The following is a 26,652-nucleotide window of genomic DNA, read 5'->3' on the forward strand; positions in this document are numbered from 1 at the left end:
CCCAAGTTTTTAGGAAGGCAGTAGGTTTTCCAATTAACTAAGTGGTATTGCTTTTTTGTCCTCATTTTCCCGCAACACCAATCTGGCTCTAAAAAAATCAACTTTTTTTCCTAATCCCCACTGGCAAAGGGTAGAAAGACATCATATATATTGGTATACTGGATAGACAAGACTGGACCAAGGTCACTCTACCTGCCATATTCAATAGCCTTCCTTGCCAACATGCACACCTTTTTTCAATTTTTTCAGTGACCACCTTCCAAAACTTGTTTCCTAATCTCACATCAGAGACAAGTAAACCAAGATATTTCAAAGGTACCTCCCCCAGCTTACAAGTGAAGATTTCCTGGTATATGTCAACTTTTTCCCTAGCCTCACAAAACAAAAACACCTCACTTTTATGAAAAGTAATAGTCAATCCTGACATTTGTTCAAAAGCAGTAAGGATGAATTTTAAATTTCTAGCACTTTCCTCATCATCCTGAATCAGAAAAATGGCGTCATCAACATATTGTACAATATTCACACCATTATTCCCAAACTCAGGCATCACCCCTTTGACATACCCATTATCCTTGGCTTTATCTAAGATTATAGCCAGAGCATCAGCAGCTAAAGCAAATAGCAAAGGGGACATATCACCCCCTACCTCATTCCCTTGTGAGTTTTAAAATAAGGTCCAATAGTGTCATTCACCTTAATCCCTACATACCCCCCAATCATAGTGGACATTTTATTTTGTCATAAGCTTTCTCAAAATCCACCTTAAATAGAATTGCACTCTGTTTTTTATGATGGATAGTGTCCAAAGCCTCATGCAATACTACAACCCCTTCCATAATATACCTCCCTTTGATAAAGGCAGTTTGTGTAGGGGAAATGATGGGCTTAATCACTTTGCTTAACCTATTCATCAGAACTTTTGTAATGATCTTAAAACTAACATTGAGAAGGCAGATTGGTCTGAATTTTTGAATTTGTTTAGCATTAGGTACTTTTGGCACTAAAGTGATAATACCATAATTGAGTCTTGATATATTTAATTTTGTAGCATGGAAATCATTTAGTAATTTCATGAGGTCCCACTTTACCAACTCCCAAAAGTGTTGATAAAAGTCTACAAGCAACCCATCAGGGCCTAGAATTTTGTTCTTTTCCATATTAAACACCACAAAAATGTAATTCCTCCATCAAAAATGTTTTATCAATAGGGCAGCTTGTTCTCTGGTAATCCCAGGTGCATTCTGAATATTCAGATTGATTGTGGACGAATTAGGCCGACCAAAGAGACTTTTATAGAAATTCGTGTTATATTTAATTAGGTACTCCTCCCCCTCAATCACCCCTTCATCTTGATGGAGAGAGAGAAACTTTTTCCTTCTTCTGCCATTGGCATTATCGTGGTAATATTTAGTGTTACAATCCCCATCTTTAATCTCTCTATCTTTATACCTCTGAAGCCACTTCAATTCCTCTTGTTTAAGCAATCTGTGTAATTGAGCTCTGAGCTCCTTCTGTTCATCTCTATCATGAGCACACAACCCAAAATTTTCAGCATTCTTATCAATCTTGTCTAATTTTGTTAAGATTTATTTCTTCAGTTTTCTATACCAGGCATCAAAATTCAAGATCCATCCTCTCACTTTTTATCTAAATATCTTCATCCTCCTCTACCATTATTCAATAGTATTGCCGGAATAATGTGCAGACCAAATTTTATGAACAAAATCTCTAAAACCTTCCCTCAACATCTAGGAATTTTGAAATCTAAAAATTGGAGTGAAGTTACTCTTACTTCCGGTATCTAAGACCAGAGGTGTATGATCAGAAAGTTCTCTTTCTAAAGCATGGACTTCAGCCAAAGGATATTGTTCTTCCCAATCTGGGCATATTAAAATTCTATCAAGTTTCTCATATGTAGGGTTATCTTGGTTGTTAGCCCAAGTGAAGTTTCTCCCATTTAAAGGCAAGTCTCTCAATCCTGCCTGCTCAATAATGGCATTAAAGACAAAGTTCAAGTGGTCCCTAATGATATTAAAGTCATCTCCCATGACACATGGGACAACAACATTATCTTGGTAAACCCTGGACAATTCTGCTAAGTAAGCAACTTTGCCTGCATTTTGGGCATCTCCATAAACAATGACGAGATTCCATTCAAATTTGCCTTTCTTATCCAAAAGTAAAGTTCTAATAAAGTAGATGCCAATCTCAACATTGACAATGTCAAAACTATCATTATTGATACCCACTAAAATCCCCCCAGCTCTACCTCTTGGTTGAGACCAATTCCAACTAATTTTTCCCTCCACACAAATTTTGTAGTTCATTTCTAGTAAAATCAGTTTTAATAGTTTCTTGAAGCCCTATAAAATCTAATTTGTATATTGCAGATAGTCTCTCTGATAAAATTTCTCTTGATATCAGGGCCCAACCCCCCTCACATTCCAAACCATCCCTATCATTTCTTTATTCTTTTCCCACTATATTTAGTTCCCCCAATAGAGACAATAGGCTTCACACAGGTAAGACCTGGTGAGCCATTACTGCCTTGTTTACCACTAGTAAAAATATTCTTAAGATGAGAAAAATAGTCCATCTCCAACTCAGCATCTGAACGGTCATCATCAGAGCATAATTCTCTAATACTCACATCACCAGTGTCAATGAGATTACTCTCTTTTGTTTCTAGGAAATCATTTTTCTGAATAATGTGAGTTTGAAAAAAATCCTTTCTAAACTGTTCCATTTTAGCAATGATTTCTATATTTTGGTTAATCATGCCAATGGATCACCCCAAATCAATGCCAATTTTCTCTACCATAAACAGTAAAGATGAGTTGGGAGTATCTAAATCAGAATTCTTACCATAGTTATATTTATCAGCATCTCTCTGTTTAGCCAGTTCTTCAATTCTGGCATCTTGCTTGTCTACCAATCTGCGACATCTCCTTAAATTCTCATCCACATTGCTGTAGATGTTTTGTGATTTGTGAATGCCATGTGTCATCCATCAGGTTGGGTCTCACCTGCTAACCCGTGAGACCTGGTCTCATAGAATTCTTTTCCCACCTCTTCACCCTCCCGAGTTGTCACCCCCAATCTGGTGCAAGGGAGTCTAGAGACTCCTGACTAGCATCATAATTCACTGGCTCTACATAAGTATTATTATCTTTTTCCTTGTTTGGAATCCAACTATCTAACTCTCTTTGACGTGTAGTTCTTAGCAAGGGCAACAAACACGGCAAAGTTGAGCAAAGTGATGGCGACAACGAGCACGAAGTAGTAATCTAGGCGCCCATCATCCATTTCCGGTGGAAACCATCCCGTTCTGCCCCCAGCCGAGGTGACGGACGCCACCAGCGTCACCAGCTGAGAATTGATCAGATTCCCGAGCGAGATGGACAGGAAGTAGAACGCCGTCGACGCGCCCCTCATCGTCTCCGGCGACTGGTCGTAGAAGAACTGCATCTGCCCCACTGAGAGCGACGCGTCCGAGACCGCCATCACGGCGTACTGCGGCAGCAGCCACGCTATGCCCATTTGGGCCGCCTCCTGGCCCCCGGCCATCCGCAGCCTGCACGCCTCGGTGCACGCGGCCACGGCCACCGCGCCGGCCGCCGTCGCGTGCCCGAGCCCCATGAGCTGGAGCGGCGTGAACGCCACGGATGGCGCGACGGCCCTGTTGTAGAACGTGACGTAGGCGGCGGCGAGCACCGTCTCGATGGACGTCAGCGACGCGGCCGGGACGGAGGCGGCGCCGCCCGCGATGTGGGAGTCCGTCTTGGTGCCCTGCTGCACGAACGTGGTCTGCGCCTGCGTGTTGGCGACGAAGTAGACGGCCGAGGTGAGCCATATCGGGATCAGCCGCAGCAGAGTCTTGAGCTCCTCCACCTGGGTGACCGTGCACAGCCTCCATGGCCGGTTCAGGTCGCCGTCTTCCAAGTCCTCGGCCGTGACAATGGCAGCCTTGTCCAAGCACCTGATGGGCGCACACTCGCAGAGCATTTAGTCTGAAACTCTGATTAAAATCAACACTTTCATGCCTCATAGGATCTACCTGAACTGTTCGGTGTGCTGCAATCGTTCGTGCAGCGGATGCAGCAACGGGTTCTTGACACCATCCTCCTCGTACAATTCAGTGGCGTCGTCAGGCACCGCCAGGTTTACCTTGCGAGAGAGCGCGACGAGCACTTGGAGCACGCCTTTAATCGGGCTGCCCGCCGGAGGCACGAGCCGGTACATGGGCGCCGTCGCGGCGAGGCCGACGACGGCGACCACGACGAACGACGCGCAGATGCCGTACCCGAGCCCCCAGTTCACCTTGTCCTCTACCCAAACCAGCAATGTCCCCGCGGTCAGCATGGCCACGTTGGCCACCGCGTAGTACCAGCTGAAGTAGGACGCCTTGGCCTCCCGTCCCGACGTGTTCTTGTCATCGTCGTCGTCGAACTGCTCCGCGGCAAACGAGATGAAGACGGCCTTGGACGCGCCGATCCCGACGCCGCACAGGTATATGCCCGAAAAGAAGACTAGCTCTTGGCTAATCGTCGCCGGTGCGCAGTACGCGCCCGGCGAGCACCGCGGCGGCCTCAGAGATGGCAGCGTAGCTGACGTGGTGACCATGGCCATCCCCTGTTAATTTTGGGTTGTTAGTCAGAGTAGCAGGGTTGCCGTGCCGGCCGGTGCTAATGCAGAGGATCCATCACTTACGACGACAGAAATGGAGAGGCCGATCAAAACCGTCTTGTGTTTTCCCCAGTAGGAGTCGGCGACGGCGGCGCCGAGCAGGGGCATGAGGTAGCTGACCCCAGCCCAAGAATTCACGGCCGTCACATTGGATGCGCTGTCTCCATGGAGAACATCCTGAAGATAGACTATCAAGTTCAGGTAGACCCCGTAGAAAGCACTGACCTCCAGGAACTGCAGGCCTGGCACACATCAACATGGATTTTGTTAGCTGATTCAGGTCGAACTTCAATATCAGTAGTCATAATCAGACCAAAATAATTCCAACGATTAATGGCCTAGAATTAGTTCTACCTTTGGAACTAGTGCATATATGGAACTGACGGCTTATGCTAATTCACTTGTCTAGACACTCACACAAGATGACTTTGAGCGCCTTATCAGAGCAGTGACCGGCCGCCTTGTGCACCTCATGCTCCCGAGCTTCCGAACCAGACGCCTGGGCCTGGCATAGCAATTGAAAGCTCAGAATTTAAACGCGATCACATGTTTTAGCAGAAGTTACCGGTATTGCCTTGGTGCACACAGGAATCGTCGAGCGTGGTAGGCCACACCGACGGCGCAGGGTGGCTCGAGGCTGCAGTTGCAGGGCGCGCAGGCGCCCACGGCCCCGAATCGGGCCTCCCGCAACAGCGCGCAAGCCTCCTGACCTCGATCCGATCGATACTGCAGCTAATTACTATAGTTACAAGCTTCTACGTACCTCATCGTCCGCAAAGATCGGCGTCCTTAAGCCCCCACGGCGATCGGCGTCCATGCCGCCGGCCGTTCTCTCTCCCGGCAGGAACGGGACGCCGTGGATTTGAGCTAGCGTGGGGGATAACTGACCGAAGAATCTAAAATCTGGATCACCGCGACAGGGACCGGAGGAGCCATTGCTTTCAGTACTATGCTGCAAGGGGACGGTATCTTTAGATTTTATTTTTGAATTTTTCCTTCAATGGAGTGCGTCTTGGAGGTGACATATAGAATTTTTTTTAAAAGATATATAAACCGTAGGCATACGTTACTTGTATTTGTAATATAGTGACAATACAGCGAACAAACGCAACGCATACAAGCAACAGAAAGCAAAGATGATACAAGTTGTTGTACTATTGCATACCGCCCTATCCGCAACTAGCAAGCACCCATGGCCGTCGCCGGAGAAGGAGAGCACCAGAAGTTGGCCCACATCTTGACACTGAGAAAAACCCTAGTCAGAAGACGTTAACGAGCCACGATAGACATCAAGCCCGGAAGACTGGATCTAACACGATACGACACATCGACCGAGGAGCTCTCCGAGCCTCTTCAACACCGACATATCATTTTAGCTAGTGTTGTTGCAAAAAAGTATGCTCTGATTTTTATGAGCTTCTCTCTGACGTGGCATCTATAACCTTAACTTGTTTGATTCCCAGGAATTCGAGCTTTTGTACACAGGCCGCGATGCAAACTCAATAGTGCATCTCCATTTCTTCAGTGTCAAGATGCTTTGATGTAATACCTGTTTCCAGAAAGCATCTTTGCTATCGGATTGTAATTCGAACATTTCGTCATAAAGGCAAAATTATGAAAAGCAGCTTCGCATCGGACGGCCCAGATGATGCCTGGGGCAACATCTAGTAAGAACAGCCTCACTGTTTGGGAGTACAGCAACCACAGTGCGACAGTCAAATTGGTAAATAGGACGCATGGTTATAGGTGAATGGAGACATGACAGTGATGTCTACTACGCAACCTTCTTCTTGTAGACTCGTGTTGGGCCTCCAAGCGCAGAGTTTTGTAGGACAGTAGAAAATTTCCGTCAAGTGGATGACCTAAGGTTTATCAATCCATGGGAGGCGTAGGATGAAGATGGTCTCTCTCAAACAACCCTGCAACCAAATAACAAAGAGTCTCTTGTGTCCCCAACACACCGAATACAATGGTAAGTTGTATAGGTGCACTAGTTCGGCGAAGAGATGGTGATATAAGCGTAATATGGATAGTAGATATAGGTTTTTGTAATCTGAAAATATGTAAACAGCAAGGTAACTAGTAACAAAAGTGAGCAAAAACGGTATTGCAATGCTTGAAAACAAGGCCTAGGGTTCATACTTTCACTAGTGCAAGTTCTCTCAACAATGATAATATAATTAAATCATATGGAAATCCCTCAACGTGCGACAAAAGTCACTCCAAAGTTCCTATCGCGGAGAACATAAGATGAAATTGCTTTTAGGGTATGAAACCTCCTCAAAGTTATTTTTTCCGATCAATCCATTGAGCTATTCCTATAAGTGTCATAAACAACCCTAGAGTTCGTAGTAAAATAATACCATATGACACACATCAATCAACCCTAATGTCACCTAGATATTCCAATGTCACCACAAGAATCCGTGGGTCAATTATACGATATGCATCAAACAACTTCAGATTCATAATATTCAATCCAACACAAAGAACCTTAAAGAGTGCCCCAAGATTCCTACCGGAGAAACAAGGATGAAAACGTGCATCAACCCCTATGCATAGATTACCCCAATGTCACCTAGGGAATCCGCGAGTTGAGTGCCAAAACATACATCAAGTTAATCAATAAAACACCCCATTGTCACCACGGGTATCCCACGCAAGACATACATCAAGTGTTCTCAAACCCATAATAGTATTGAATCCGATAATAGTGAAACCTCAAAGGTAAAACTCAATTCATCACAAGAAGGTAGAGGGGGAGAAACACCATATGATCCAACTATAATAACAAAGCTCGCGGTACATCAAGATCGTGCCATATCAAGAATACGAGAGAGAGAGATCAAACACATAGCTAATGGTACATACCCTCAGCCCCAAGGGTGAACTACTCCCTCCTCGTCATGGAGAGCGCCGAGATGATGAAGATGGCCACCGGTGATGGTTTCCCCCTCCGGCAGGGTGCCGGAACGGGCTCCCGATTGATTTTTCGTGGCTACAGCGGCTTGCGGCAGCGGAACTCCCGATCTAGGTTTCTTTCTGGGGGTTTCTGGACTTATAAGAATTTTTGGCATCGGTTTCACGTCAGGGGGGTCCACGAGTCAGCAACAAGGAAGGGGGGCACACCCTAGGGGGGGTGGGCGCACCGTCCACCCTTGTCGTTGACTCGGGACTCTTCTGGCGCAACTCTTGTGCTTCAGGGGCTTCTTCTGGTCCATAAAAAATCACCGTAAATTTTCAGCTCGTTTGGACTCCGTTTGATATTCCTTTTCTGCGAAACTCAAAAACAAGGAAAAAATAGAAACTAGCAGTGGGCTCTAGGTTAATAGGTTAGTCCCAAAAATAATATAAAATAGCATATAAATGCATATAAAACATCCAAAACAGATAATATAATAGCATGGAACAATAAAAAATTAGAGATACGCTGGCGACGTATCAGACAGCGCTGACAGCTACTAGTAGCAAAGCTGCAAAGGAGAGGGGCTAACAGCATCTCCAGCCGTTCGGCCCCCCAGCGCACCCGGCGATTGCGCTTTGGCCTATGTGTAACACCCTGAGAATCATGCTACAGTAACTCCCTGTGATTAAGCTAATCATGTTGCTAAACAGGGTTTGATCACATTTGAATCACATTCCTTTTCAAACTCCTAGTTCAAACTTCAATTAAATTTAAAAGTGGAAAATAAAAGTTTTCAAAAACTTAAACTAAAATGTTCGGTGGGTGCTAAATAATACACTGGTAATTATGGTGGAGGAAACACATTTTTATAAAATACCTAAATACTTTTAAATAAAATAAAACAGAAAAGAATATAAACAAATAAAAAGAAAACAGAAAACAGAACAAACAAAGTAAGAGAAAAGGAAAAAAAGGAAAAGGCCCGTTCCCCCACTGGACCCGTGGCCCAAACTGGGCCGCCACCCCCCCTCGGCCCAGCCCATCTCTCCCCCGCGTCCCCTTCCCTGTTCCCCCGACCGGGGTCGAACAGTGGCCGTCCCCGCCGCACCCCCTCGCCGGCGACGGGGAGGATAAGGGCGCCAGCTCCCCCGCCTCCTCGGGCCTCTCTCCCACTCGCCCCCGCTCGTCCCTCGGCCTCTGCGCCTCCCCCCGCCAGATCCACCTCCCTCTCCCCTTCGTTCCCCTCTGCCCGAGCGCGCTCGCCGCCGTTCACCGTCGAACTCGCGGCCACCGTGCCCCGATTGCCCCGACGACGTGCCCGAACGACTCCCCGCCGTCGACTACATCGACTACGCCATCGGGAACGAGCCGAGCGCCACTGCACCGACCTCCCCGAGCTCGTCTTCAACCTTCGGGTCGCAGGCGTTCCTCGCCGATTCCGGCTACCCCGCGCCCTCCTCGAGCTCACTGCCACTCCCTACGGCTCTGCTGTGAGCTCCCGCTCCTCCTCCCCCTCTCCGTTAGCTCGCCCGCGTTCCGTAGCTGCTCCCCCACGCGCACCCGAACGCCGCGCTGCGGAGCTCGCCGCCGGCGGGTCTCCGGTGACCTTTTGGTCACGGGCTCAAGCCCGTTGCACTTCCCACCGTACGTAGATGCCCCCCAGCCCCTCCGTTTGCTCGATAGCCCGCCGTAGCCGCGTTTCCGTCGGGCACCCGTAGCACCTCGCCGCCGGCGAGCTCGTAGCGCTCGCCCCCGCCCGTTCCAGCCCCTCCGACCACCGCCGTTGGACGCGCGACGCCGAGCCGCGTCGAACTCGCCCAGCCACGCCCTCGCAGACCCACTGTGCGTGAAACCCGCACCCCCTCCCGAGCCGCGCCGCCGAGTTTGGCTCGCCGGAGTTGCTCCGGCCGCCGTACTGACCTGCCGCCGACGTGGCTGGCCTGGGGCCACCCCAGTGCCCCTGCCAGTGGGCTCCGTGGGCCCCGTTGACTGGGTCAACGTGCTGACTGGGCAGGCCCAGTCACTGACATGCGGGCCCCGCTGCAAAAAGAAAAGAAAAAGAAAATGTTTTATAAATAAAATTAATTAGTTTAACTAAACACTCACTGACATATGGGGCCCACCCCTCTAATTAGACTGTTAGATTAGTTTAAATAAGTATTAGACTAACAGAGGCTGACATGTGGGTCCCACTGGACCCACCTGTCTGGTTTGACTGGTCAGCCGACCTGTTGACCTGCTGACGTCAGCATTGCCTCATGCTGACGTCATAATTCATTTTTGCTGAATATAAATAATTCTAGAAATTCAAATAAACTTTGAAAATTCATATCTTTTAAACCGTAACTCGGATGAAAATGTTTTCTATATGAAAGTTGCTCAGAACGACGAGACGAATCCAAATACGCAGTCCGTTCGTCCACCATACCTCCCTAACCTATCGAACTAGCAACTTTCCCCCTCCGGTCCGTCTGTCCGAAAACGCGTAACATCGGGAATACCTCCCGGATGTTCCCCCCCTCCACCGGTACCACCTACTGTCGCGTTAGGACACCCCTAGCACCGCTCATTGTCATGTCACGCATCGTCATGCTTATGTTTGCATTGTATTTACTGTTTCTTCCCCCTCTTCTCTCTGGTAGACTACGAGACCGACACTGCTGCTGTCCAGTTCGACTACGGAGTCGACGACCCCTCCTACTTGCCAGAGCAACCAGGCAAGCCCCCCCTTGATCACCAGATATCGCCTATACTTCTCTATACTGCTTGCATTAGAGTAGTGTAGCATGTTACTGCTTTCCGATATCCTATTCTGATGCATAGCCTATCCTTGCTACTATTGTTGTTACCTTACCTGCAATCCTACATGCTTAGTCTAGGATGCTAGATTTCCATCAGTGGCCCTACATTCTTGTCCGTCTGCTGTGCTATACTATCGGGCCGTGATCACCTGGGTGGTGATCACGGGTATATACTTATATACTATATACATGACACATGTGATGATTTAAGTCGGGTCGGCTCGTAGGAGTACCCGCGAGTGGATCTTTGTGGCGGAGCGACAGGGCAGGTTGAGACCGCCTAGGTGAGAGGTGGGCCTGGCCCTGGTCGGCGTTCGCGATTACTTAACACGCTTAAAGAGATCTTGGTATTTGATCTGAGTCTGGCCATTTGGTCTATACGCACTAACCATCTACGTGGGAGTAGTTATGGGTATCCCGACGTCGTGGTATCAGCCGAAGCTCTTTTGACGTCAGCAACTGAGTGGCGCGCGCCGCATTGGACCGTAAGCTCGCGCTTGTATTAAGGGGGCTAGGTCTGCTTCCGGCCGCGTACGCAACGTGCAGGTGTGCATAGGGCGATGGGCCCAGACCCCTGCGCGCATAGGATTAGACCGGCGTGCTGACCTCTCTGTTGAGCCTAGGTGGGGCTGCGACGTGTTGATCTTACGAGGCCGGGCATGACCCAGAAAAGTGTGTCCGACCAATTGGGATCGAGCGTGTTGGGTTATGTGGTGCACCCCTGCAGGGAAGTTTATCTATTCGAATAGCCGTGTCCCTCGGTAAAAGGACGACCCGGAGTTGTACCTTGAGCTTATGACAACTAGAACTGGATACTGAATAAAATACACCCTTCCAAGTGCCAGATACAACCTGGTGATCGCTCTCTAACAGGGCGACGAGGAGGGGATCGCCGGGTAGGATTATGCTATGCGATGCTACTTGGAGGACTTCAATCTACTCTCTTCTACATGCTGCAAGACGGAGATGTCCAGAAGCGTAGTCTTCGACAGGGCTAGCTATCCCCCCTTTTATTCTGGCATTCTGCAGTTCAGTCCACTGATATGCCCCTTTACACATATACCCATGCATATGTAGTATAGCTCCTTGCTTGCGAGTACTTTGGATGAGTACTCACGGTTGCTTCTCTCCCTCTTTCCCCCCTTTTTCCTTTCTATCTAGTTGTCGCAACCAGATGCTGGAGTCCAGGAGCCAGACGCCACCGCCGACGACGACACCTACGACACTGGAGGTGCCTACTACTACGTGCAGGCCGCTGACGACGACCAGGAGTAGTTAGGAGGTCCCAGGCAGGAGGCCTTGCCTTTTCGATCGTTGCTACTTTTGTGCTAGCCTTCTTAAGGCAAACTTGTTTAACTTATGTCTGTACTCAGATATTGTTGCTTCCGCTGACTCGTCTATGATCGAGCAATTGTATTCGAGCCCTCGAGGCCCCTGGCTTGTATTATGATGCTTGTATGACTTATTTATGTTGTAGAGTTGTGTTGTGATATCTTCCCGTGAGTCCCTGATCGTGATCGTACACATTTGCGTGCATGATTAGTGTACGGTCAAATCGGGGGCGTCACAAGTTGGTATCAGAGCCGACTGCCTGTAGGAATCCCCCTATCCACACTCCTTGGCCGAAGTCGAGTCTAGACATTACAAAACATTTTACTAACATGGCTGTGTGTCTTACGGGCCCACGTCGCCATTGGGTGGTACTAGGATCTTTTACTCCTCGACCTTTACTCTGGGACTCTGAACTCTCTTCTACTAGGGTTAAACGAATTTACTAACTCTAACACTAGGAACCCGTGACCGCGTTCACCCCAAAGATGGATAAACCATAGATGTTTCTCAGAATAGTATTTTGAACAATTCACACACTGTCATTTGACTCCCTTGTAACGTCTTTGCTTTCAGATGGAACCCACGAGGCAGGTCGTTCGCCACACGATGGCCATTGGTGTCTCGGGATCACCTGCGGTGCTAGCTGAGATGATGACCTATCTGGGTTATCGCTGGCACCCTGAGTACACCGTCTACGAGGAGTACCAGGACTTTAACCAGGAGCAGTACCGTGCCATCGTCCACCTCTACTCTCGGGAGTATGACTCCACTACTGTGCTGCACACCGCACATGGTGTTGGTGTGACCATCGATATGGCTGTCCACGATGCTGCCTATGCTGCTCTGACACGTCTTCGTGGAGAGTATCGGAGTTGGACACCTCCCCTTTCAGGCACATTGCTATCGCCTCTGATGTTGGTGCGGAGGGATACTATACTGCTGCCTACTCCACTGTCACCCGAGAGCCCTTCTACCATCAGCACCTGGTTCTGCATGCTGATGGGCTGGATCGAGCTAACCGAGCTCTTCGCCACGAGATGTACACCACCCGTCAGCACCTTTACCGTGCTCTGACGCTGCTGCACCCCTTTGTCCGGTCTGGGCAGGTACCGCGTACTGCGATCTACCCAGCCAGGACCGTGATGCCCCACGGTGTTGGTTGGCCAGAGGTGGGAGGCTACTCTCCCGCACTTGGTCCTCTTCTGCCACCTGAGCGTCGGACTCTACACCTGAGTATCCGCGCCCCCCAGTCTGCTGACGTGGAGGACTATCCGTTGCCTCACTACCAGCTGTCGGGCTACGATTACCTCCACATTACCTCTTGGGACTGATGTAGGCTTGCTTGTAGTATTAGTTGCAGTCGCCGCGAGCCTGTGTGCCGCCTATGATGTTTTAGTCCATGTACTGAACTCTGTACTGAACTCTATGCATGACCCCTTTTGTAAGTTATGCCGACTACTATGTAGTAGCTATCGTGCTCCTTTCGTTATGCATGTTTCATCATGAATGATTCTTGTCTTTGTAAGAATTTCTCAATGCTGAACCACCCCTGTTATATATTAGCAGGATGGTTAGACCAGGTGGTCGTGGTCGTGGTGGCGATGCCCCACCACCACCTAAGTACATGGCTGGTATGATCCAACAGTTTGAACTGAACCGCCAATTCATGGAAAATATGATGGCTCAGTTTCCTCGCCCCAATATGAACCAGCAGCCAGCCCAAGTGACTCTTCAAGATTTCATACGCCTCAACCCAACCATCTACCGCAGCTCAACTCAGCCTCTGGATGCTGATGACTGGCTCCGTGACATCACCTATGAGATGGAGTCTGCTGATGTAGCCCCTGCCAGCTATGTCAACTTTGCTTCCTTCTTTCTGAAGGGACCCGCAGCTCAATGGTGGGACAGCCACAGGCGTACTCTGCCAGCTGGAACAATCATCACCTGGCCAGACTTCCAAGCAGCTTTCCGTGCCCGCTTTATTCCTCAGGGAGTCATGGACCGGAAGAAGCGTGAGTTCCGCAACCTCACCCAAGGCAACAAATCTGTCGAAGCTTATCAGCGGGAGTTTCTGGACTTGTCCCGCTATGCTGAAGAAGACATTGCAACTGATGCACGCAGACAGGAGAAGTTCTGTGATGGCCTTCAAGCTGACATCAAGCTCGCACTTCTAGTGCATGACTTTGCTGATTTCGCCACCTTGGTGAACAAGGCCATCAATGTCGAAACTGGTCTGCAGGAATACCAGAGCTCGCACAGGCGCAACCGTGACACGGGCTCATCTTCGGGTTCGCCCGCACAGAAGCGCAAGATATGGATCCCGAACAGCATGTACCGTCCAAATGCATCTGCCCCAAGGCAGACATATGCTGCACCTCGTCTGCCTCCACCACCATCTAAGCAGTCAAGACTTCCAGCTCCACCATCCCAAGCTCCTGTTCCCACTCCCAATAATGGTCTGTGCTACAAGTGTGGACAACCAGGTCACCGTGCCAGGGACTGCCATCAGAATCAGAATCAACTTGCCCTTCCAGCAACGGGCCGTGGTAACAACCAGCCCCGCAGCAACAATGCTAAGCCGTATGGTCGTGCTCATGCCAACCACGTTGATCTCAACGAAGCTCAAGACCAGCCTGCTACTGTGATGGGTACACTCCTCGTAAATTCAGTACCAACATCCGTTTTATTTGATACAGGTTCATCGCATTCATTCATGTCAGAAGATTTTGCATACAAGCACGACGTTAAATGTGAGGAGATGAACACCTCTGTATTGGTCAAAACCCCCGTGGGACAGTGTCAAACCTCCTTGGTTGGCATCGATGTCCCCGTGGAAATCGAAGGGCTGGAATTCTATGCCTCTCCCATTATCCTGAAGTCGTCTAACATCGACCTCATTTTGGGTATGGATTGGTTGAAAGCGCATACTGCTTCTATAGTTTGCGCCACTAAAACCATCCATCTGCTACACCCTTCGGATGAAATAGTTGCTTACCAAGCTCATCTGGTGCAAAATGCCGAGGCAAGGCTTTACGCCTTGAATGCATTGAACGCTGCACCACTCGAGGGCATTGAAAACATTCCCGTCGTGCGTGAATTCCTCGACGTCTTCCCTGAAGAACTTCCAGGGATTCCCCCTGCTAGAGCTGTCGAATTCATCATCGACTTGAAACCAGGCACCACTCCTATAGCCAAGCGACCCTACAAAATGCCGCCGCATGAACTCCTTGAGCTTAAGGAGGAAATCGACAAGTCTCTTCGCAAAGGATTCATTCGCCCAAGTTGGTCTCCTTGAGAAGAAGGATGGGACAAACCGGTTAGTTCAAGACTACCGTCCTATAAACCAAGCTACCATTCAGAATAAATACCCTCTTCCTCGGATCAATGATCTGTATGATCAACTGGCGGGTTCGTCAGTGTTCTCTAAGCTCGACTTGAGGTTGGGCTACCACCAGATCCGTGTTCGCGAAGAGGATATCCCAAAGACCGCCTTCGTGACTCGTTATGGTTCATACGAGTACACCGTCATGTCTTTCGGTTTAACCAATGCTCCAGCCACCTTCTCTCGTCTGATGAACTATATATTCATGTATTACCTCGACAAGTTTGTCGTGGTTTATCTGGATGATATCCTGGTATTTTCCAAGAACGAAGAAGAACATGCTGAACATCTTCGACTTGTGCTGGAAAAGCTACGAGAGCATCAACTATATGCCAAGTTCTCTAAATGTGAATTCTGGCTACCGGAAGTAACCTATCTTGGGCATGTCATCTCTAAGGATGGTATTGCCGTCAACCCCGAGCGAGTTCAGGCTATTCTTGATTGGACTCCTCCCAAGAACGTTAAGCAAGTCAGAAGTTTTCTCGGTCTCGCCAGCTATTGCCGTCGATTTGTCGAGAACTTCTCCAAGATCGCCAGGCCTCTGACTAACCTGTTACATAAGGGCGTCAAGTTCCAATGGACAGACAAATGTCAGGAAAGTTTCCAGGCACTCAAAGACAAGTTGACTTCTGCCCCAATTCTAGCTCCACCTGATACTAAGAAGGACTTCGTCATCTACTGCGACGCTTCCCGTCAAGGATTAGGCTGTGTCCTAATGCAAGACCGCAAGGTGATTGCTTATGCCTCTCGACAATTGTGCCCTCACGAAGAGAACTACCCAGTTCACGACCTCGAACTTGCTGCCGTCATTCATGCGCTGAAGCAGTGGCGACATTACCTTCTCGGTAATCGTTGCGAGATCTTCACTGACCACCAAAGTCTGAAGTATCTGTTTACTCAGCCAGATCTGAACCTCCGTCAGCAGAGATGGATGGAGCTCGTTGCAGACTTTGACTTGGGTATTTCCTATACGCCAGGCAAGGCTAATGTAATGGCTGATGCCTTGAGCCGCAAGTCTTACTGCAACCACCTCCAGGTTCATAAAGTTCAGCCCTCGCTTGTTGAAGAATTCAGGAAGCTGAACCTCCATATTGTTCCTCCGGGTGCACTCGCTCCCCCTCCTAAGGAATTTGGAAAGGTGAACCTCCACGTTGTTGCCCAGGGTTCCCTCAATACCCTAGTTGCTAAACCAGATCTCGAGGACAGCATCAAAAGGCTACAGAGGTATGACTCTGAAGCCCACAAGATTAAGCGCTACCTCGCAGAAGGAAAGCCCTCATTCTTCACCATTGCTGAAGATGGCACCCTATACTTCAAGGGCCGCCTAGTGGTGCCATGTGCAGAGAAAAACCTGGATATGGCACAGGAAGTTATGAAAGAAGCTCATGATACGCCTCTATGTATCCATCCTGGTAGTACAAAGATGTACCAAGATATCCGTCAGAGATTCTGGTGGACTAATATGAAGCAAGACATTGCTCCTTATGTTGCTAAGTGTGACGTTTGCCGTCGTATCAAAGCAGAACATCAAAGGCCTGCTGGAACTCTGCAACCTATCTCTATTCCTGAATGGAAATGGGACCATGTTGAGATGGACTTCGTCACTGGATTTCCCAAATCACAGAAAGGTAATGATGCTATTCTTGTCGTCATTGACCGGCTTTCCAAAGTTGCACATTTCCTGGCGGTCAAAGAAACGATCACTGCTAGCCAGTTGGCAACGCTCTATATGTCCAGGATTGTTTCACTCCACGGTATTCCATTGGTTATCAGTTCAGACCGTGGTAGCTTATTCACTTCAAGATTCTGGGCAAGTTTCCAAGAAGCAATGGGAACTCATCTGTCATTCAGTACTGCGTTTCATCCTCAATCGCAAGGACAAGTTGAACGCGTCAATCAAGTTCTCGAAGACATGCTTCGAGCTTGCGTTATTTCCTTCGGCAAGAAATGGGAGGAATCTCTCCCGTATGCTGAGTTCTCTTACAATAATAGCTATCAAGCTAGTCTGAAGATGGCCCCCTTCGAAGTGTTATATGGACGAAAGTGCCGAACCCCTCTGAACTGGTCAGAAACTGGGGAACGTCCACTCTTCGGTCCGGATATTATCCAAGATGCCGAAGAACAAGTCCGCATTATTCGTGAGAATCTCAAGACTGCTCAGTCACGTCAGAAGAGTCAGTATGACCGTCATCATAAAGACATGGTCTATCAACCTGGCGAAAAGGCTTATCTTCGAGTCACACCTATGAAGGGTGCTCACCGCTTCGGGATCAAGGGCAAACTAGCTCCTCGCTATATTGGCCCATTCACTATTCTCGAAAGGCGTGGAAAAGTGGCATACCAACTGGAGCTACCGCCGAACCTTTCTCAGGTTCACGATGTGTTCCATGTGTCACAGCTCCGCCGTTGCTTCAAGGATCCAATCCGAGCTGTGGATCATGAAGTGCTCGAATTGCAGCAAGACCTCTCCTATAAGGAGCATCCGGTCCGCATTCTCGACCAAGCTGAACGCCGCACACGTCAGAAGGCGATCAAGTTTCTCAAAGTCCAGTGGTCGCACCATTCTGAAGATGAGGCCACTTGGGAACGAGAGGATCGTCTGCACGAAGAATACCCCACACTGTTTCCTTCTATCTCCTAAATCTCGGGACGAGATTTCTTGTAGTGGAGGAGATTTGTAACACCCTGAGAATCATGCTACAGTAACTCCCTGTGATTAAGCTAATCATGTTGCTAAACAGGGCTTGATCACATTTGAATCACATTCCTTTTCAAACTCCTAGTTCAAACTTCAATTAAATTTAAAAGTGGAAAATAAAAGTTTTCAAAAACTTAAACTAAAATGTTCGGTGGGTGCTAAATAATACACTGGTAATTATGGTGGAGGAAACACATTTTTATAAAATACCTAAATACTTTTAAATGAAATAAAACAGAAAAGAATATAAACAAATAAAAAGAAAACAGAAAACAGAACAGACAAAGTAAGAGAAAAGGAAAAAAAGGAGAAGGCCCGTTCCCCCACTGGACCCGAGGCCCAAACTGGGCCGCCACCCCCGCCCCTCGGCCCAGCCCATCTCTCCCCCGCGTCCCCTTCCCTGTTCCCCCGACCGGGGTCGAACAGTGGCCGTCCCCGCCGCACCCCCTCGCCGGCGACGGGGAGGATAAGGGCGCCAGCTCCCCCGCCTCCTCGGGCCTCTCTCCCACTCGCCCCCGCTCGTCCCTCGGCCTCTGCGCCTCCCCCCCGCCAGATCCACCTCCCTCTCCCCTTCGTTCCCCTCTGCCCGAGCGCGCTCGCCGCCGTTCACCGTCGAACTCGCGGCCACCATGCCCCGATTGCCCCGACAACGTGCCCGAACGACTCCCCGCCGTCGACTACATCGACTACGCCATCGGGAACGAGCCGAGCGCCACTGCACCGACCTCCCCGAGCTCGTCTTCAACCTTCGGGTCGCAGGCGTTCCTCGCCGATTCCGGCTACCCCGCGCCCTCCCCGAGCTCACTGCCACTCCCTACGGCTCCGCTGTGAGCTCCCGCTCCTCCTCCCCCTCTCCGTTAGCTCGCCCGCGTTCCGTAGCTGCTCCCCCACGCGCGCCCGAACGCCGCGCCGCGGAGCTCGCCGCCGGCGGGTCTCCGGTGACCTTTTGGTCACGGGCTCAAGCCCGTTGCACTTCCCACCGTACGTAGATGCCCCCAGCCCCTCCGTTTGCTCGATAGCCTGCCGTAGCCGCGTTTCCATCGGGCACCCGTAGCACCTCGCCGCCGGCGAGCTCGTAGCGCTCGCCCCCGCCCGTTCCAGCCCCTCCGACCACCGCCGTTGGACGTGCGACGCCGAGCCGCGTCGAACGCGCCCAGCCACGCCCCCGCAGACCCACTGTGCGTGAAACCCGCACCCCCTCCTGAGCCGCGCCGCCGAGTTTGGCTCGCCGGAGTTGCTCCGGCCGCCGTACTGACCTGCCGCCGACGTGGCTGGCCTGGGGCCACCCCAGTGCCCCTGCCAGTGGGCCCCGTGGGCCCCGTTGACTGGGTCAACGTGCTGACTGGGCAGGCCCAGTCACTGACATGCGGGCCCCGCCGCAAAAAGAAAAGAAAAAGAAAATGTTTTATAAATAAAATTAATTAGTTTAACTAAACACTCACTGATATATGGGGCCCACCCCTCTAATTAGACTGTTAGATTAGTTTAAATAAGTATTAGAATAACAGAGGCTGACATGTGGGTCCCACTGGACCCACCTGTCTGGTTTGACTGGTCAGCCGACCTGTTGACCTGCTGACGTCAGCATTGCCTCATGCTGACGTCATAATTCATTTTTGCTGAATATAAATAATTCTAGAAATTCAAATAAACTTTGAAAATTCATATCTTTTAAACCGTAACTCGGATGAAAATGTTTTCTATATGAAAGTTGCTCAGAACGACGAGACGAATCCATATACGCAGTCCGTTCGTCCACCACACCTCCCTAACCTATCGAACTAGCAACTTTCCCCCTCCGGTCCGTCTGTCCGAAAACGCGTAACATCGGGAATACCTCCCGGATGTTCCCCCCCTCCACCGGTACCACCTACTGTCGCGTTAGGACACCCCTAGCACCGCTCATTGTCATGTCACGCATCGTCATGCTTATGTTTGCATTGTATTTACTGTTTCTTCCCCCTCTTCTCTCCGGTAGACTACGAGATCGACACTGCTGCTGTCTAGTTCGACTACGGAGTCGACGACCCCTCCTACTTGCCAGAGGGGTCGGCTCGGCTCGTAGGAGTACCCGCGAGTGGATCTTTGTGGCGGAGCGACAGGGCAGGATGAGACCGCCTAGGTGAGAGGTGGGCCTGGCCCTGGTCGGCGTTCGCGGTTACTTAACACGCTTAACGAGATCTTGGTATTTGATCTGAGTCTGGCCATTTGGTCTATACGCACTAACCATCTACGTGGGAGTAGTTATGGGTATCCCGACGTCGTGGTATCAGCCGAAGCTCTTTTGACGTCAGCAACTGAGTGGCGCGCGCCGCATTGGACCGTAAGCTCGCGCTTGTATTAAGGGGGCTAGGTCTGCTTCCGGCCGCGTACGCAATGTGCAGGTGTGCATAGGGCGATGGGCCCAGACCCCTGCGCGTATAGGTTTAGACCGGCGTGCTGACCTCTCTGTTGAGCTAGGTGGGGCTGCGACGTGTTGATCTTACGAGGCCGGGCATGACCCAGAAAAGTGTGTCCGGCCAATTGGGATCGAGCGTGTTGGGTTATGTGGTGCACCCCTGCAGGGAAGTTTATCTATTCGAATAGCCGTGTCCCTCGGTAAAAGGACGACCCGGAGTTGTACCTTGAGCTTATGACAACTAGAACTGGATACTGAATAAAATACAACCTTCCAAGTGCCAGATACAACCCGGTGATCGCTCTCTAACAGGGCGACGAGGAGGGGATCGCCGGGTAGGATTATGCTATGCGATGCTACTTGGAGGACTTCAATCTACTCTCTTCTACATGCTGCAAGACGGAGATGTCCAGAAGCGTAGTCTTCGACAGGGCTAGCTATCCCCCCTTTTATTCTGGCATTCTGCAGTTCAGTCCACTGATATGCCCCTTTACACATATACCCATGCATATGTAGTATAGCTCCTTGCTTGCGAGTACTTTGGATGAGTACTCACGGTTGCTTCTCTCCCTCTTTTCCCCCTTTTTCCTTTCTATCTGGTTGTCGCAACCAGATGCTGGAGTCCAGGAGCCAGACGCCACCGCCGACGACGACACCTACGACACTGGAGGTGCCTACTACTACGTGCAGGCCGCTGACGACGGCCAGGAGTAGTTAGGAGGTCCCAGGCAGGAGGCCTTGCCTTTTCGATCGTTGCTACTTTTGTGCTAGCCTTCTTAAGGCAAACTTGTTTAACTTATGTCTGTACTCAGATATTGTTGCTTCCGCTGACTCGTCTATGATCAAGCAATTGTATTCGAGCCCTCGAGGCCCCTGGCTTGTATTATGATGCTTGTATGACTTATTTATGTTGTAGAGTTGTGTTGTGATATCTTCCCGTGAGTCCCTGATCGTGATCGTACACATTTGCGTGCATGATTAGTGTACGGTCAAATCGGGGGTGTCACACTATGCGCCGGCATGTTTTTCGCCCTGGAGGCGATCAAGTTCCCAGCCGCGCCCCCAGGTTTCGGCCCCAAGACGCACATAAGTTCAAACTTGTCTTTCCCGCTGCCAAAAAAACACCACAAGTTCGGCGATCATCGGTGATCTGCCACAGTTCGGCGGCCACCATGCCACAGTTCGGCACTCAAACATACACGAAAGTTCGGCGTTCAAAAGGAAGGACGCGTATATGAAGGGATGCATCAAACGGGGGGCTCCTCCGGCGTGGGACTGGCCGCCGTCGGCATGCTCGGTGTCCGCGTGGCTTCTGTGCTAGGGCTGTTCAGCGTCGGCGTGGCTTCTGTGCTCGGCATCGGTGTGGCTTCATCGCTCAAGCTGGGCGTCGGCGTGGTGGTTGGCGTGGGCGTAGGCGCGATGGTCGAAGGGATCTGGTTCAAGATGAGGCCGCGCTCTGCCAAGTACCACGCCTTGACCTGCTCGTCCATCCTCGACATGTCCGCCCCCATCAAGAACGCCGGGTTGGTGTTCCTCTTCTTCGCGGTGACGTTTTTCCGAAGTAGGTAGAGCTTCATGTCCTGCTTCGTCATCAACGCCGACCACCACGCGTCGGATATCTCCTTCCTCTTTGTGGTGTTGTTCTTAGCATCGGCGATGCACTGCTCGATCGATGATTGCAGCCGCTCGACAGCCGGTGCGGCATCCCTCGCCGTCTTGGCTCTTTTGTTGCCATCAAGGCGCCCATCCGGCGAGGCACTTGTCTTCTCTGGATTTCCACTTGATGCGCGGCTCGCCCGTCCTGGCATTGGCCGCCCGCTTCTTCTTTCCCCCTCTCTTCACCGGCACCGGCTCCATCTCCTCCTCCTCCTCGGCATTGTCAAGCTCCTCGTCCATGTTGACGGCGGTGTCCATTGTGTCGTCTTGCGCATGGAACCCGGGGTGGGAGGCGGCGGCGACCGAGCCGCTTGTGATGATATTGTCCATGTCGGCCTCGGTCGCGTCGGGGTTGCTGAAATGTGGCACCGAGGCTTGTGAGAAGGGTAGGGCGCACCGGCACAGAGGCGGCATTGGCGAGTAGTTGTACTGGCTGTGGATGCCTGCGAACGCGGGCGAGGGGGTGCGCTGGTCAGGGTTCAGGCCGGAGGGTGAGGAACGCGGTGGCGCGCCATGAAGGAACGTGATGTTGGGGTTGAATCCACCATGCTTGTCACTGACGGAGTAGCCAGGCGAGGGTGCGTACCCCCAGGGCGGCGGCGGCTAGAAGTTGGCCGGAGACGCGACGCTCTGTTGGCCCCCCCACGTAGCTTGTGGGCCATGGCCGGGCGGGTTCATCATCCCTGCGCGAGATGCCTTTGCCTGCTCCACCGCCGCCGCCGCATCCCTCGCCTTCTTGGCGTTGAGCCTATTCCGCCGGTCGGTGGTGACAGCCTCCCGGCGCTGAACCTTCGCCCTCCACTCGGTGTTGGACACGCTCGGTGGTTTTGCCTACGGCACCCTCGGCTTCCTCTATTTCAGCTGGGTGTAATCGGCAGTGGCAGTGGAGCGAGGGGCCGAATACTTCCTCGACGGCATGGCGGCCGAATGGCGGGGAGCGGGAGGAGAATGGCGGGAGTGGCGGGGCAGAAGGGGGGAGCAATGAAGAAATGGAGGGAAAGGAGGGAAAACGGCGGGAAAAGGCCTGCCTGTCACTGACAAAGCGGGCCCACGCGCCTTTTCGCTTCGGCCGCCCCCAGGCGCCCCCGGGGGGCTGGGTTTGGTTCGGGTTCACTGGCTATCATTTCGGCCCAAACCGGCGATAAACAAGGACCTGGGACGCGACTGGGCCGATTTTTCGCCGCCGGGGCTAAAAAAGGCGCCCTGGGGGCCTGTTGGTGCACGGGGTGAGTGGACATGCTCTAATCCCACTATTACGCCGGCCATGCCGGATTGCGAGGAAGGGCTGAAACATCGCCGGACGGACTCGCCGCACTAGCAGAGATGCATGCAGGCAGGAAAATTCAAACCCCATGTCGACGTACATTACCGTTATGACTCCCTTCGTTTCTTTTTAGTCTGCATATAAAATTTGATCAAAGTCAAACTTGGTTAACTTTGACTAAGTTTATAGAAAAAAATAAGATACACAATATGAAATCAATATTGTTAGATGCATCATGAAATTAATTTTCATACCATATAGCTTTAGTATTGTAGATGTTGACATTTTTTCCTATAAAGTTGGTCAAACTTTACAAAGTTTGACTTTGACCAAATCTTATATGCAGACTAAAAAGAAAATGGAGGGAGTATTTGCGAAAAGTGACTCTTCCTCAAACTTTATCGGCCCAGTGACCTTTGAAAAACTGGAGCACGTGTCCGTCTTTCCATAAATCCGACGCAAGCTGAAGGAGATTTCACGCGAGTCCAGACTGCCGCCACTTACATGTCCGACAAGCTGTCCCAGTCAAACCCCTCCCGCGCGGATGCTTTCCTCTCCTACCAAACGTACCGCGCTGCACTCACATTGGTCCATAGTGCAGTATGCCGGGCACTGAAGGGGCACGCCGCTTAGAGCGTCGCCCTCTGAGGACCGAATGACAAGAAGGCGTCCTTCGACGAGGCCGAGACCATGCCCTGGTCAGTAGCTGACTTCACCATGGCCTGGGTGCATGCGCACTGTGACGTCATCATGGCGTAGGAGGGGGAGCCGATGCAGCCTACGTCGCTGGTCTCCGCGTTCCGGATGTTGCAGGAGGAGCAGCGGCAAAACCTCCGACTCCTCTAGCAGCACCGGTTCGCGGAGGACAAACCAAAGATGAGCAAGCGGATGAGGATGTCGTATACAGGCTTCATAGATGAGAAGTGGACGCTATACCAGTCCATGCGCAGCGCCCGCGACATCTGCCGCGAGCGATGGCGGCTGCTCATCCTTCGGGCGCAAAGTGACGCCCTGTCCGAGGAGATAGACACGGTGGTGGACACAAAGGTGGTGCAGGCGACCGCGAATGGAAATGCCAGTACCTATGTTGACTGATCCGCATCCGTCGCACAACCCGCATGGTTCGCCCCCGGCAACAATGACCACGTGGCCGGCCTATCACCGTCGATCGTGGACCTCACCTCGACCGTGAAGTCCAAATGGTGGACTTCACGAGGAATAGTAGGACATGGGAGACAGAGGAGTCCATGTCCCATGTGGGCATATCCATGTCCCATGTCTTACTCTTCCTTGCCGACGACTCGCAACTTTACTTCCTAGAGCTCATGGTTTGCGAAGATGCTGGACATGAGGACACAACAAGGACTAGGAACACAGACACCAACGAAGATTTAGACTAGGTAAAATTTTCCATATTAAAATATTGTCATGTCCTTTTTTGTTTAATGAAATATGTCAAAAATGTCAAGAATTTTGTTCGGGTTAAATGAAATTATCCAGTTTGCATGAGAAATCATCCAATTTGTTCAAATTCCATTTGAAATGTGTCCAGACATTTAAGGTACACGGTTGGATGACCTCCTCCCATATTCGCGTCCGGACGCGTCCGCAGACGAATAGTTACTCCAATATGGGGGCCGGCGTTAGAGATGCCCTTACATATCTGACCCCGATATATATTCAGAAAAATGACATTTTTAATTCATAATGAAGCATCAAGAGGATAAAAAACACAAGGAGCATACACCATATTTGCATAGCTAGGATGCACACAACCAACAGCAACACACACAAAGGATCGCACCAGCAAATAACAAAGCTATGGAAGAGCAACACTGTGCTTAGGCAGATGAAAATAAAAAATAAAAAATGAGCAACATTGATCCTCGTCAAGCAGTTGTAGTCATCAAAAGTGATGTAAGTGCATATGGTGCAGATGTGATATCCACGCGAGTCCTGCAAGTGCACATAGTTGTTGTAGCACTTTCGTGATAAGTCAAGGGAGTGAATAGGAAGGCACCACAAACCCCGCAACTATGTCGTCTCACTTAACGCAGTTCCGTACGCATCCAAACCGGAGTTTAGAAATAGTCTACTTTAGTAGGTTGCTAGGAAGAAAAATAAAAAGGAGTATTTACTAAACTATAAACGGGAAAATAAAAGACAGAAATATAAAATGGACTAAACTAGGTTAAACCGTGCTTGAGTAGTAAACATCCTTGAGGGATCCAGAGTCATCACCACGAGTATGATGCTGACAACACTTGATAGACATGACTCTTTACTCATATCACTTATTCTACTTGATATGATCTCGCGTGGGGAGCCAATAAAGTACACATCCCCACTCCGGTTACTGTGTACACTTATGCCACCATCGTGTTTCCCTACTCTGGTTACCACAACGATGATTAAGGGAAGGGGTCTCCCCGTGGTTACGACATTAAGTTCGACGGTTCTCCACCAATCCCTATTGCAATGATCAGGGACGCAGGGAGTTAGGCCCTGTCACAACCTACCTCCTCAACCAGCCTCCGCACCAAAATAAATTGCCTCAAGTCCATGATTGCTTGTATCTGCGTTGGTATTTCCCCGAAGAGGAGCGGATGATGCAGCACATCAACGGTAAGAATTTCCCTCAGTTATGAAACCAAGGTTATCAATCCAGTAGGGGAACCAAGCAACACTATGTAAACAACACCTGCACACAAATAACAAATACTTGCAACCCAACGCGTAAGAGGGGTTGTCAATCCCTCCTCGGTATTGAGATAGATTAAACTGTATGAGATTGGATAAATAGATCTAGTGAAAACACAAAATAAAATAAATAAAGAAAAAGTGCGGCAAGGTATTTTTTGGATTTTTGGAATAATAGATCTGAAAAAATATGACAGAAAATAGATCTGGGGGCCGTAGATTTCATTGGTGGCTTCTCTCGAGAAAATAGCATATGGTGGGTAAACAAATTACTGTTGGGCAATCGATAGAATAGCAAATAATTATGACGATATCCAAGGCAATGATCATGTATATAGGCATCACGTCCAAGATTAGTAGAACGACCCCCGCCTGCATCTACTACTATTAATCCACACATCGACCGCTATCCAACATGCATCTAGTGTATTAAGTTCATGGAGAAACGGAGTAATGCAATAAGAACGATGACATGATGTAGACAATATCTATTAATGTAGGAATAGACCCTATCTTTTTATCCTTAATAGCAACGATACATGCATGCCTCGCTACCCCTTCTATCACTGGGTGAGAACACCGCAAGATCGAACCCATCACAAAGCACCTCTTCCCATTGCAAGAAAAATCAATCTAGTTGGCCAAACCAAACCAAAGTTTCGGAGAAGAAATACGAGGCTATAATAATCATGCATATACGAGATCAAAGAAGACTCAAATAATATTCATGGATAGATCTGATCATAAACTCACAATTCATCGGATCCGAACAAACACACCACAAAAAGTCATTACATCAAATAGATCTCCAAGAACATCGAGGAGAA

General features: G+C 50.0%; 1 protein-coding gene across 2 annotated transcripts; it reads right to left on the bottom strand.

Moving 5' to 3' along the window:
- Positions 1-3,107: 3,107 nt before the first annotated feature.
- Positions 3,108-5,635, bottom strand: LOC109784789 (protein NRT1/ PTR FAMILY 8.5). Of its 2 annotated transcripts, none has more exons than XM_020343386.4 (5): positions 5,453-5,635; positions 5,107-5,194; positions 4,714-4,931; positions 4,061-4,635; positions 3,108-3,982 (listed from the first exon to the last, which is right to left on the bottom strand). In XM_020343386.4, exons 1-5 carry the CDS (start codon positions 5,504-5,506, stop codon positions 3,196-3,198), a joined length of 1,722 nt encoding a protein of 573 aa, XP_020198975.1. In that variant the 5' UTR covers positions 5,507-5,635; the 3' UTR covers positions 3,108-3,195. The 2 variants fall into 2 exon arrangements, with proteins under 2 accessions (XP_020198975.1, XP_020198977.1); XM_020343388.4 differs by having other exon boundaries at positions 5,044-5,194; positions 5,453-5,563.
- Between the last annotated feature and the right edge of the window lie 21,017 nt (positions 5,636-26,652).

Source organism: Aegilops tauschii, chromosome 2, assembly GCF_002575655.3.
Source record: "Aegilops tauschii subsp. strangulata cultivar AL8/78 chromosome 2, Aet v6.0, whole genome shotgun sequence".
Taxonomy (NCBI): Eukaryota; Viridiplantae; Streptophyta; class Magnoliopsida; order Poales; family Poaceae; genus Aegilops; species Aegilops tauschii.

What these genes read in the sequence shown, in the direction of transcription:
- LOC109784789 (XM_020343386.4), bottom strand. Translation starts at nt 5,506, where the DNA reads ATGGACGCCGATCGCCGTGGGGGCTTAAGGACGCCGATCTTTGCGGAC. An exon ending in GGCGCTCAAAGTCATCTTGT is followed by an intron (nt 4,932 to 5,106) that starts GTGAGTGTCTAG and finishes GATGTGTGCCAG; the next exon opens with GCCTGCAGTTCCTGGAGGTC. An exon ending in GCCTCTCCATTTCTGTCGTC is followed by an intron (nt 4,636 to 4,713) that starts GTAAGTGATGGA and finishes CAAAATTAACAG; the next exon opens with GGGATGGCCATGGTCACCAC.